The sequence below is a fragment of the Gavialis gangeticus genome, unplaced genomic scaffold, assembly GCF_001723915.1.
Source record: "Gavialis gangeticus isolate Ggan-Ray unplaced genomic scaffold, GavGan_comp1, whole genome shotgun sequence".
Taxonomy (NCBI): domain Eukaryota; kingdom Metazoa; phylum Chordata; order Crocodylia; family Gavialidae; genus Gavialis; species Gavialis gangeticus.
This window is the reverse complement of record NW_017729031.1, coordinates 63,904,401-63,916,686: the sequence shown is the minus strand read 5'-3', so window position 1 is coordinate 63,916,686 and position 12,286 is coordinate 63,904,401. Positions and strand designations below refer to the sequence as shown.

At 42.9% G+C, this 12,286-nt stretch overlaps 1 protein-coding gene across 4 annotated transcripts in view; it reads right to left on the bottom strand.

Moving 5' to 3' along the window:
* Nucleotides 1–12,286, bottom strand: part of SSFA2 (sperm specific antigen 2) — a 62,925-nt gene that overhangs the window by 32,890 nt on the left and 17,749 nt on the right. For all 4 annotated transcript variants that reach the window (XM_019523047.1, XM_019523046.1, XM_019523048.1 and 1 more), the window contains one exon: nucleotides 6,950–7,022. In XM_019523047.1, coding sequence (XP_019378592.1) covers nucleotides 6,950–7,022 — 73 coding nt within the window. The remainder of the gene's footprint in view (nucleotides 1–6,949; nucleotides 7,023–12,286) is intronic.

The window sequence follows — 12,286 nt, the reverse complement described above, 5'->3', positions numbered from 1 at the left end:
ATAAGGAAAATGATATTATTGGCAATCAGCTTTTAATGGCTGATAATGTTGCCAATAAATGCCCTGTGCATGTGTGCAGCCGCAGTGCAGCATGCAGGCAGCCAGGAAAGCAGTTCGGCAGCATGGAGAGCAGCATCCAGCTGGTAAATCTGTTGTGGAGGAAGGGAAGGGCCATGGCGGGGGGCAGATCAAGGTCCCCACAATGAGAGTGCAAGTGCGGCTGGGGCAGGTGCTGCCCAGCTGGTGCAGGGCAAGGGACAGAGCCACATGGCTTTTCTGAGGGTTGCAAGGTGTGGGGAATCCCACTGATACACGCACCCCTGGGAAGCCACGTGGGGCATGTGCCCTTGATCTGTGCATGGGTTGCTGCTGTGGGCTGGGGCCAGGCTCTTCCTCGTGGGGGGACTACAGCCACCCTGAAATTTGCTATAGCCCCTGCTCCCAGCAGTGCTGCCACCCACCCTGAGTGCAGCCCAGCCGCACTCCAGGAAGAACCCAGCACCAGCCCTGGCCCGCAGCAGCCACCTGCCCTCACTTTGCACACAGATCTGGGAGGCATACCCCCCCTGCCCTCCTGGGGTGGGCATAGTGGCAGGAGCTGTCCCCTCTCTCGTGCCCCCTGGACAAGCTGCTTGTGGCTCTGTCCCACACCCTGCCCTGGCTGAGCAGCACCTGCCTCAGCCCCACTCCCTCCCTCACCATGGGGGCCTCAATCAGCCCCCCCCACCCCTTACTTCCCACCTTGCCCCTTTCCTAACAGCAGACTTGCCAGCCAGATGCTGTTCTCCAAGCTGCTGGGTTGCATATTGGCAACCAGATTGATATCAGCTGATACAGCTTGTCAAAAATCAGCCATTGGTATCAGTCCAAAAAATCTCTATTGGTGCCCCCCTAGCCATAAGGATGTAGACAAATAGGAGAAAATCCAGTGGAGGGCAACAAATATAGTGAGGGGGCTGGTGCATATGACTTCTGAGGAGAGGCTGCGGGAACTGGGCTTATTTAGTCTGGAAAAGAGAAGAGTGAAGGGGGGGGACTTGACAGCAGCCTTCAGCTACCTGAAGGATGGTTACAGAGAGGACAGAGCTAGATTGTTCTCAGTGGTGGCAGAACAAGGAGCAGTGGTATCAAGTTGCAGCAAGGGAAGTTTAAGTTAGATATTAGGCAAAATGTTCCCACTAGAAAGGTAGTAAAGTACTGGAACAGGCTACCCAGAGAGGAGGTGGAAGCTCCATCTTTGGAGGTTTTTAAGGCCCAGGCTGCCAAAGCCGTGGCTGGGCTGAGACAGTTGGGGCTGGTTCTGCTTTGAGCAGGAGATTGGACTAGATGACCTCCTGAGGTCCCTTCCAACCTTAATTTTCTATGATACTATGAGTCTTTATAATCAATTGCAGTTCAAATCTCAACAGTAAAAAGCACTGTGGAAGCTACTTCAAAATTGCTGAATTATCCAGAAAAGTACAATATTTTTATATCCACTTGGATGAAAATTTATTACTGCAGAATAAAAACTCGTGTGCGCGCATATAAGTTGCATGGACTTAAAACTAGGCAAAATGCCCTTTTTAACTTTTGTATCAAGTATTTCACTTAGTTCGAAGGGAGTGCCTTCAAGTTGTGCTGCTGTTCTGTTATCTTGGTAATCACCATATCCTGCAATGATAAACAGCTTTCTACCTCAGGACAGACTACTCCACCCAAGTCCTATTAAGACAATGGATGCGATTTCAGCTGAAACTGGAGTGGATTGTTATTAAGTCCAGGATACAATTAACACAATTAAAAGGAGAGTTCTCTCAACTTATCACAAGAACAGACTCTGGTGGAAACTACTTGTTCGTATGAGGCAAATGAGAGTCACATCTCCCAACTTCTGTGGTGGCTAAAAGATTTTGCCAACCTTTAAATTAATCTTTCTTCTGAGAGAAAGAAAATTGCCCACAAAAATCAATGACAGGGTGGAGACATTCAAAATATTCCACATAAAGATGTTCACAAATATATGTATGCTGATTTCTTGATTCATAAATATGAAATGAATCAAGAAACAAAATGACTGCCTTTTGCCTGAGTTGATACTTGATATTTCTTTTCCATGTCCCTCAGAACCAACTTCTGTGTATAACAGAGGCCCAGAGACACAGTTGGGCATCTTAAATCATTTTCCTTTACAATTCTCATTTGTCCTCGTGTTTCAATGTCCCAGCAACTGCGATTATAAGAAACTCCTTTTTTTTTCCTTACTTGCCATTCCTTCCAGTTGCTAGCAAATGTCACCTGCACAATGGAACTGTTGGGATGTCTTGAGATTAACCAGGAAGACATGTTTAGCATGCAGGATCTCTCACTCAAGTCTCCATCCTTCATGGAACACCTCTTTAATGCCAAAATATCACATACCTTATCTCTACTTTCTTTATGGCTCAAATTCTCAATTGCCATGCTACACATGTATTAACGATACTAAGAAATAGGGCTTTTGGAATCACTTGAGCACTGCAGTTACATGGCTATGGCCAGAGGCACTCTAGGTAGCCATGATGCAGGGGGCCAGGGTGGGCTGCTGTCACGACTGTAGTGGTGCGATCAGCCACTTCTGCAACAGTGGCTATTTTTCTGTCCCCCCAACAAAGGCCGCTGCCTCAGTTTCCCCCCTTAGTTATGCTACTTTTTATGGCTCTAGTCCCATGCCAGACATAATTACCCATCATGCTGGGATGTATAGATGTACATCCTCACAACTGCAAATGGGCTTCTCTTCCAGATTTAAACACTGCTCCCCTATTTGCCATTATTACAGTACACCTGGAGATCACATAGGTTAGGGGAAGCCAGAAGGGACCCACTGAGCTAGATTCAGATCTTGGTTAAAATTAAATAGGAAAGTTTCCATGGAATTGATCTGTGATTATGTAGGGTACCTATAAACCCTTCTTCCACCATAAACCCCACAAAGTCAGCCCCCCACCCCACACCGAGCAGGAAGCCTTGATTTAAATCATTAAAGTATTATAGCATGTAAGTGCAATTTATGATTTCAAACTATTTAGGTAAAAAAAGCTCTGAAGCAAAAGGAAAAAATATACAAGAAGGGTCTATGCCTTATTAAACATATCTGGATTTGATGGCTGCAGTTTAATAATTAACAAATAGTGGTATAATTAACAGTTATCTACTTCAAACTATTCGGTAACCACTGAACTAGGATTCCTGTCATTCCAAAAGTTCAGTCAAATACCATTCAGATGTTTTGGTATCATCTGATCAAGTTTGTCTCCAATATGAAAAAGGAAAGAGAAGTACTCTGAACTTGTTCATTAATTTCTGGTTATGTTTAGATGTTTGGATTGCCTGCTGCAATATTTTTCATTGCAGGTACTATTAAAACTTAATCCAACAAGCTTTCTAGAGATCATTGCTATACTAGTATTCACAACTGGGCTGAGCGCTATCCATCTATATCCATCCGGACAGCACCATATTTTATTTTGTTGTATTTATCATCAGTATTAGCCCAAAAAATCTCTACTGGTGCACCAATATTTTATTTATTGTATTTATATACAATAAAATAAAACATGGTGCTGTCTGGATAGATGTAGATGGATAGTTCTCAGCCCAGCTATGAGTACTAGTATAGCAAGGATCTCTAGAAAGCTTATTGGGTTAAGATTTAATAGTACCCCCAGTGAAAAATACTATTTTAGCCAAGTTGGAGCAGCCCCAGGCTGGCAGGTTGACCCCCAGGGTCCTCTACAAGCCAGGGCTGCTCCAATCCAGCTCAACATACTGCAGTCCCGAGTAGATGTGTAAACATGGAACCCAGGAGCAAAAAACACTGGCACAGACTGCTGGAGTTTATTCAGTCATATTAACTGCATGTTTAGATGCACCCAGAAAGCAGCAGACCACTTCTGGAAGTCGGGCACGATTGAGTCACCACAAGCCAGGTATCAAAAACACAGTACAGTACAATGATTTCACAGATTTTGTATTTTACATCCCAAAGGCTGTTCCACATGAGGTACCTTCTGAATAGAAGATGTTGTGAGATAGATGCAAGTAATCATTAGTTAGCTGGAAAACAAAATTCCTTATTTAAAGCTGCCTTCCATATAACTTTGTAATAGCTTTTTACAGTGGACATTTAGCAGCACTTTGTTTACAGTGTGAAGCAACTGAAGCCTCTCATTCCCCTCTACAGAAACCTATAAGCAAAACACATCTATAGTTGAGGTATGTAATAACAAATGCCAGAATGCCAGCTCTAAACTACTTAAGTACCATTTGTAAGACATAACCTAAAAAGTACATCGAGCTGATCAAGATGATATGGAATACTTTCTGTTCTCGATGAAATATTTAACCAACTAAGCGGTTAATACCAAAACAGTGATTTGCAAGCAACCTTTAAAATAATACACCTGTTGTTTATAAGAAAAAAAGTTTGCTTTAAAATGAAAAAAATTAACACTAATTGATAGCATTGGCAGCTGCAGAATTTAGCACTGTTTAAACATCTTTTAATAGTGTTCAGGCTATTTCAGTGATGAGAAGGAATAAAAACACCAGTTTTTAAACTGAATGCTATGTATTTTATTGTACACCTTCTTAACACTGCCTTACAAACTGCTATAAAAGTCAGAGAAAGCAGCCACAGTTTTGTGGAGGTACACTGCCATTAAAACTCCATTTATATCCCACACGTTCATAACATTCTGTACTGAAATCACTACCCTGATATGGATAGGGAAGCAGCCTTCTAGATAAATGACTGCATTTGTGAAGGAAGAGTACATGCAAAATTGTTTGGGTGCTTATACATAAAAGAAACTGAAAGAGGTCAACATATGAATTACTAAACAAAAATGTAACAAAAAAGAAAAAGAACTTAACCTAGGGAATCCTAGCAAAAGTGGAACTTGCGTTCAGAAGTGAACCCTTTTTGGAAAAATTGGCTACTAAATTTTTGGTACCCTCCAAAAAAAGCAGACCGCTTTACTTCATTTCAAATTGAACACCTCCCCCCCAGTCATTAGTAAGGTCTTAAAATGTTGGCTAGAGATCCCATAATTGCTTTTGTTCTTCAGAATTTCCTTGAAACCTATATGGAATAGCCTGGTAACATTTCTAGACTAGGAACAAAATATCTGGCAAGGGTCTTCCTATTTTTATTTGCCTTCATTGTAATACACCATCTGAACAGACCCCAAAACAAGAAGCCCCAATAATGGTAACTGTTGAACAGGAAACAGATGGGTTAAAGTACTACTATAAAAAACAGTTTTTCAGTTGTAGCTTGTAAGACTGAATGCAGTTCAGATCTGACAATTATTTAATGTTCTAAATTCAGAGGCTCAGATGACTTCCTATGGAAAATTTAGCTCTCTAGCAGTTACCACCCTAACAGAATCAGCAGAGAGCTTAAGGCTCACATGGGTGTAAAATTGCTACACAGCACATGCACAGAATTGAGCTGAGGCACATAGGAGGGGAAACATCATTTATATGGCGTTAATAGTAGTTTTATGACAATATAGAAATGTTTCCTTTACTGAGGCTGTCTGGCACCTTTCATGATCAAGTCCCTGCACAGCTATACATTTTTTTCTTGGAACATGTGGAGGAGGAAGCAATGAATCCCCCATTTCTATATGACATGCCTTTCTTTAGAAATAAAAGACAAATTTGTTTGAGGAGAAAAAAAGGCGAGGATTTTTTCCCTTCTCTTCCAGCTGCTAATCCTGTGAATTTCCTTCACTGGGAAAGCTCTGACTGTGACAGTTGTGGCTTGGCAAACAGTGAAGCTTCTTTCCCCTCCCTTCAAAAATGCAAATCACTGCCATACGAATTGCTATGAACTTTTGCCTGAGAACTGTAACCAAGTATCATATGCACATTTGTGTGAGTGCATATGACCCTAAGGAGAAAGAAATCCAGTTGCAAATGCTAGGAGGGAAGCTAGTTAGAGCCAGAACTTATGTCAACTCTTCCTTTCCTCCCAGAACAGAACCAGAAGTCAATGCAAGTGAGCTTTTGTTTTGAAGAAAACAACACAGGTTGTACATGAAGTTGGCCTTACTAGTCAACCTTTAATCTCAGAAGTCCTTTTTATAGCGTACTCAAACATACTGTACTGAATTGCAATCCTACTGCACTTTCAGGTGACCACCTCATTTATGCAACCTAACGTGTATGGATACCTTTAATTTTTATTCAAGCAGTTGTGTCTCTTTAGTGTTCTTGTTCAAACTTGATTAGGTGTCCATGTACAAATTCCACAAGAGCTAAGGACATAAATATCTCAATTCCTCAGAGTCTAAGCTTTCATTAATTACACGTGTCAGCTGGAGAAGAGACTCCATTTGCCATCTTTGTATGAGGGGCAAATGCAAAAAGAAGTGTAACCAGGTGTCTTGCCCTCCCCTCTCCACTCAAAATATAAAACAACATAGTTCAGAGCAGAAGCATTCACTAGACATGCTATATAATCCAGTACATAGAGTTTGCATTAGAGGAAAACAGAATTTCCACATGGGGGCAGAGGCACTGGCTCTTTGTGCAGTCGGCGCACAGATGTAGCTGTGGTCTATAGGAGAAACCTGGTTGTACTATACAATTTAGGTTTTAAACAATATAATTTAGTTTAAATGGCCATCTCAAATTACAGGATATGGAAGGGAAAAAGCCATATAACCTGAATTAACATTTCAGTTTCTCTGAACCATCATCAGTGGCACAAAAGTAAAAACATTAATTGAGGTTACAGGGCTGCCTCTCTCCTGTAATTTGAGATGCCACTTTGCAATAACATTCTATGCTTTTAAAAACTTAACTGGAAAGGAGATCTAGCTCTTTTTTAGAGGGTTACTACTTTAGCAGTTTAAATACCTGAATCAGCACTTCAAGAGGCATTTTCACTGTCTCCATAGAACAGAATTCTACTCACCTTTTCTCGACTTGATCAAAGCCAACTGGTAAGGAGTTGGAATGTGTGGTAATTCCCCCTCTGTGCTTTGAATCTAAAAGGAGAAGAGAGTTGCATATTTATTTATACTAAATGGAATGTCTTTCGGTGCTACAGATTGCTTGAAATGACAGAAGCCATATGCAGTTCTTCTAAGCCAACCAGCTTACAGAGCAGAAAGTTATTCTTCATGCATCAGAACTTGCTCATTTAAACCAGTCACTATAAAAGAATACTGTAAAAGATCCTTGCAATAATCTTCACTGTTCTGAATAATAATGAACTCTGCATCACATTACATTTGTGACAAACATCAAAAAGTCCCCATCCTATGACAATATTAAGAACATAATATTAAGACCAGCAGAGACTCCCTATGCCTGAAGAAGGGTGACTGCACCTGAAAGCTTGCCAAGAACTTTTTTCCAACTACTTGTTAGGGGCTGGAACAGACCTTGTAGATCATTGGGTCCAGTTCCCCTGCACGAGGCAGGAAAAGACAACTGGGGTCAAGTGACCCCAGCGAGGTGACTGCCCAGGCCCCTTTTGAAGATTTCCAGGGTAGGTGACTGCACCACCACTGGGAGGAGTTTATTCCACAGTCTGGACACCCTGGCTGTGAAGGAGTTTTCCTTGGAACTGAGCCTGAAGTGGCCTTCTAGGAGTTTGTATCCATTGCTCCTGGTCTTCCCCGGGGTGCCCTGCTGAACAGCTGTTCACTGAATTCTTGATGTACTCCCCTGATGTAGCAGTAAGCTGTTACCAAATCCCCTCTCAGCCTTCTCTTCTGTAAGCTGAAGAGCCCAAGTTCCTCAGCCTCTCCTCATATGGCTCGTCTTGCAAGTCCCTGATCATATGGGTGGCTCTCCTCTGGACCCTCTCAAGTTTTTCCATGTCCTTGTTGAAGTGCAGCGTCCAAAACTGGACACAGTGCTCCAGCTGCAGTCTCATCAGTGTGGAGTACAGTGGGAGTATCACTTCCTTAGTTTTGCATAAGATGCAATGGTTAATGCAAGCCAGCATGTTGTTTGCCCTGCCTGTCACAGCATCGCACTGCCAGCTCATGTTCATGCGATGGTCGATCACTACCCCTAGGTCCCTTTCGGCTGCGGGGCAAGTCAAAGTTGGTCTAATAAAAGATATCACATCTACTCTAAGAACCTTGTCTGCCAATATTGAGAACAAGAATTTTAGTTACTTTAAGACACAATCAAAGTAGTATTGTAAAGATATTTTTTACCATGGTTCATTTCATTTCCACTGGCATTCTTTTGCAGCCTTTGGGAAAGGGACTTACTGTCTGCCTCTGGCATGCTAGCATCTTACAAGTTGAGTTTGTGAGTATTTTTGGCACTCTGCCCAAAAATGTTGCTAGCCCCTGCTTTGGTCCCTTGCTTATAGATGTACACTGCCATGTTTCATATAATGTAGTGAATTGAGTGGTTAAACACATGAAGGGTGTTATCTCAGATGCTAAGTATTTCTGTGGAGAAGTTCTTAGGAGAAACAGCTCTTCTCAGCACTGAATCCATACTTTTCATTTTAAACAAACAGTAACTTCTGGTATTTTCCAATATAAAAAAAAAAGAAAGTGGTTCTAAATGGGAAACGAAATTATAGAATATGGAAAATTAATCCTATTGCTTAGTACTTGTGCAAAACATGAACTTGTTGTTAAGTAAGCAATTCTCAGATGGCTGGTCAAACAATGAAAAGAATATGTTCAAAATCTCAACAGGAAGGCCTTTGTTTTGTTTGAAAGCCGTAATACATTTTCTCTTTTGTGTGCCACAAAAGATCTATTAGTATGCATGCAAGTCTAGACTGTAAAAATAAAAACCCCACATTGATGTACTGCCTGACTAATTTCAAAATTCCAAAGGAATGCAACTGCCAGCTGCATTTGTAACTAAAGGAAGATAAAAATCAAATCATATACTAATGTTTTTACCCAGGATTAGTATTTATACTATTTTAAAAATTGTGTTTGTCCAGAGGATAATATACATTTACATCAATTATAATCTTTGCTGCAAGAATAACATCACATTTCCTCAGTTACATTAAGACTTGAGGGCTGCATCCAGATGAACATGGACGTTTGTTTCTCCAGGGACGACTAGCAGCAGGACATCTTGTGCCGCTACTAGTTGTCCCGGGGAAATGCCTGTGTCACATGCCCCCTGGTGCACGGCAGGTTACCCCGGGTGGGGTAGGGGGAGCCTGCGACCAGCACAGTTGCTGGCCCAGCAGCCTTACCTGGGATCATGGGGGCCAGGGAAGCTGTGGCTGCATCTTTCCTGCAGCTTGGAGCCTGGCAGACACCTGAAGTGTGGCTCCGGCCGGCCAGGCTCCGGTTTTGGTCAGCACATACTGTCCCCACATGCACCACCCCACTTTTTTGCCTGCGTGGGCTTTTTAGAGGTCAAAACAAAACAAAAAACAAAACAAAACCCCTGCACTGCAAGGTAGCAGCATGGGAAACACCTGAATGTGCAGTATGTGGCACTGCAGACCCATCTGTGGTGCCACATACCACACGGCTGTGCTTGCCTGGGTGTGGCTAAGGAGTATAGACTACTGAGTAAGGGTTTGGACTGTAATTGCATAGTAAGTGAATGCACATAACATGTTTTTTGTGAAAATTCTGGCACCAAGATCAACTGTAATGAAAATACATCTCTCAGAGTAACTAATCTTGGGAAGGAATTTTCATAGCCTAGTTAATACCTCTCCACATATGATGAAATGGGCAGGCATCCTCCTTTCATACTCCAGTCTTCAAGCAACATTATTTATTAAGCTGGTTAGTTAGAATCCATGCCCACACCATCAATAGGGTAAAAGATTTAGTAACTGTGTCACAGAAACTACCACATATATGCTTTATCAGTACCTGAAGTAGTCATATTTTAATGTAAGTTATAACCTCTGGACTCACTGCATCACTATACTGGAATAAGTATATGGCAAAAATAAGAGTCCTTCAGTTTACTTTAACTTGTGATATTGCAACTAGCAAATATTTATAACTTTATTCAAGGGAGGGAAAGGGAAGTCAGTCATTGAAGTAAGGACAACCTCTCTTTAAATAAAAAGACCTTTGTTAGCACTTGACCTGATTTCACACACTTCTCAACTTTCACAGCTTGCCTCCAAGACTTAAGATGTTAAGTACTGATAAAAATGCCCGATTTCTGTTTTCTCATAAGACAGAGTCCAACTACACCAGCTTACTGAAATGGAAATATCCAGTGTCAAAAGGGCTTCTTACTAGGGATCTGGAGAGTTTTCAAAACATGAGGCAAAAATTGGCTCTCAGCTATTACTGTTTCAAATGACACAATTTCAATTAAATAAAAAGCACTTTGAGCTTTACTTGTGAGATAACAGAAACTGAGAAATGCATTTCAGAGATAATACGATGAAAAAAATATTCTATAACACTTTTCTGCTAGCCTGTTGCAAACAATCCAAAATCTAAAGGTTGCTTAGCATCTTCAGCTCTCAGCTCGTCTACATTACAAGCCTTCTGTCAACAGACAGCCAACACCATAGCGAAACTGCCAAGCCTGGCCAGGGCTGCGCCACTCCACTGATGCGCCTCTGCCAGCTGACCATGCAACTGACCCCGAGAAACACCACTGCTAACGGGGGTGGAGCTGCTGGCAGAAAGAAGGGATTCTGCCACCACAAAAGAGCTGCGAGTGTGGCTGCACCCCAATTCTACTGGCAAACCTTTGTAGCGCAGACCAGGCTCTGCACTATAACTACAATTACAAAAGACAAAGAGAAAGCAGCACAGAAACAGGCACCCTTTCAAAAATCATTAAGCTCAGAGAGCTCAGGATTAGCCATCAGGTATAAATCAGTAATTTAACAGGGAAAGATCCTGCACTACCATCTTCTAAAAGGAGCAGGTCCTAAATGAGATGCCTTTTTGTCTAGAATCTAGGGGTGCACTGGTAGAGATTTTGGGGGCTAATACCGATAGCCGATTTTTAAGGAGGCATATCGGCCAATATCGATCTGATTTCTGATACAGCTGCATGCAGCTGGTAAGTCTGTTGTGGTGGAAGGGGGGTGGGGGTGGGAAATCAGTGCCACCCATGGTAAGAGAGGAAGGGGGAAGGGGCTGCAGGTGGGGCATGGGACTAAGCCATGGCTTGTCGGGGGGTGGGGGCGGCTCCTGCTGCGGTGCACACCCTGGGAGGGCCTGGCAGCAGGCATGAGCCCCTGGATCTGCGCGGGAGTGCTGCAGCTGTGGGCTAGAGCCGGGGCTGCGCCGGTCTCTTCTCATTGGGGGCTGGGCTCAGAGCGGGCGGTGGCAGTGCTGGGCGGTGGCAGTGCTGGGAGGGGGCTGCAACCACCCCAAATTTCACCATGCCCTCCCAGGGTGCACACAGTGGTGAAAACGTCCCCCCTTCCCCCCCCACAACAAGCCATAGTTCAGTCCCATGCCCCACTACACCCTAGCTGGACAGCACCTGCCTCAGCCCCTGCCCCCTCTCTCCCTCACCATGGGGGGCCTTCACCTCCCCCCTACCATGCCCCTTCCCTCCCCCTTCCACAACACCAGACTTGCCAGCTGCACACAGCTCTCCAAGCTGCCAGGCTATGCCCCTTGCTGGTTGTGCGTGCATATGGGTATTTATTGGCCAAACTAATCGGCCACATGGGGACGATTTCCAGTACAGCAATTTTCTTCATATCAGTACTGATCTGATGATTGGACCAATGTACCTGTGCACCTCTACTAGAATCATATCAGGTTTTTCTTTAAGCAATCCTTTGGGCTCAGCAATCCTTTTAAACTTTCAAAATATTATGAAAGAGAATGTCTAGAAAGATGGATATTTCAGTAACACATCTAAGCAGTGACCCTGTTTATTAAGTCATGTATTTCTCATTTTCTTTTGCTTGTATCCACTGATTGCTTTTCATCACATGCCTAGGTGGATGAGACTGTCCTTTTATTTACAAGTTTATACAGCAAGTACATAGTTCATGCAGCCCAGAGAAGCACAAACTTATACCGAGGGCAACTAGCAAGATACATATCCAATGAAAGGCTGCCTTTAGCAAGATCTGCTGTAAGCCAGGGTATGCCCTCCGCACATTTTCAAATGGAGAACTGAACTACACATAAAGGCATGTGCATGGATTAACGATTTGCCACAAAGGTGGACATGGCACTCACCATTTTGCTTCTTAAATCCTCTATAGTTTAATAAAGTGGTTTAATAAAGAACCATGATGGGCCACATGTTGTGCGCCTCTGTTCTAGTCCTCTATCAAAAGGCAAAAAAAAAAAAAAAA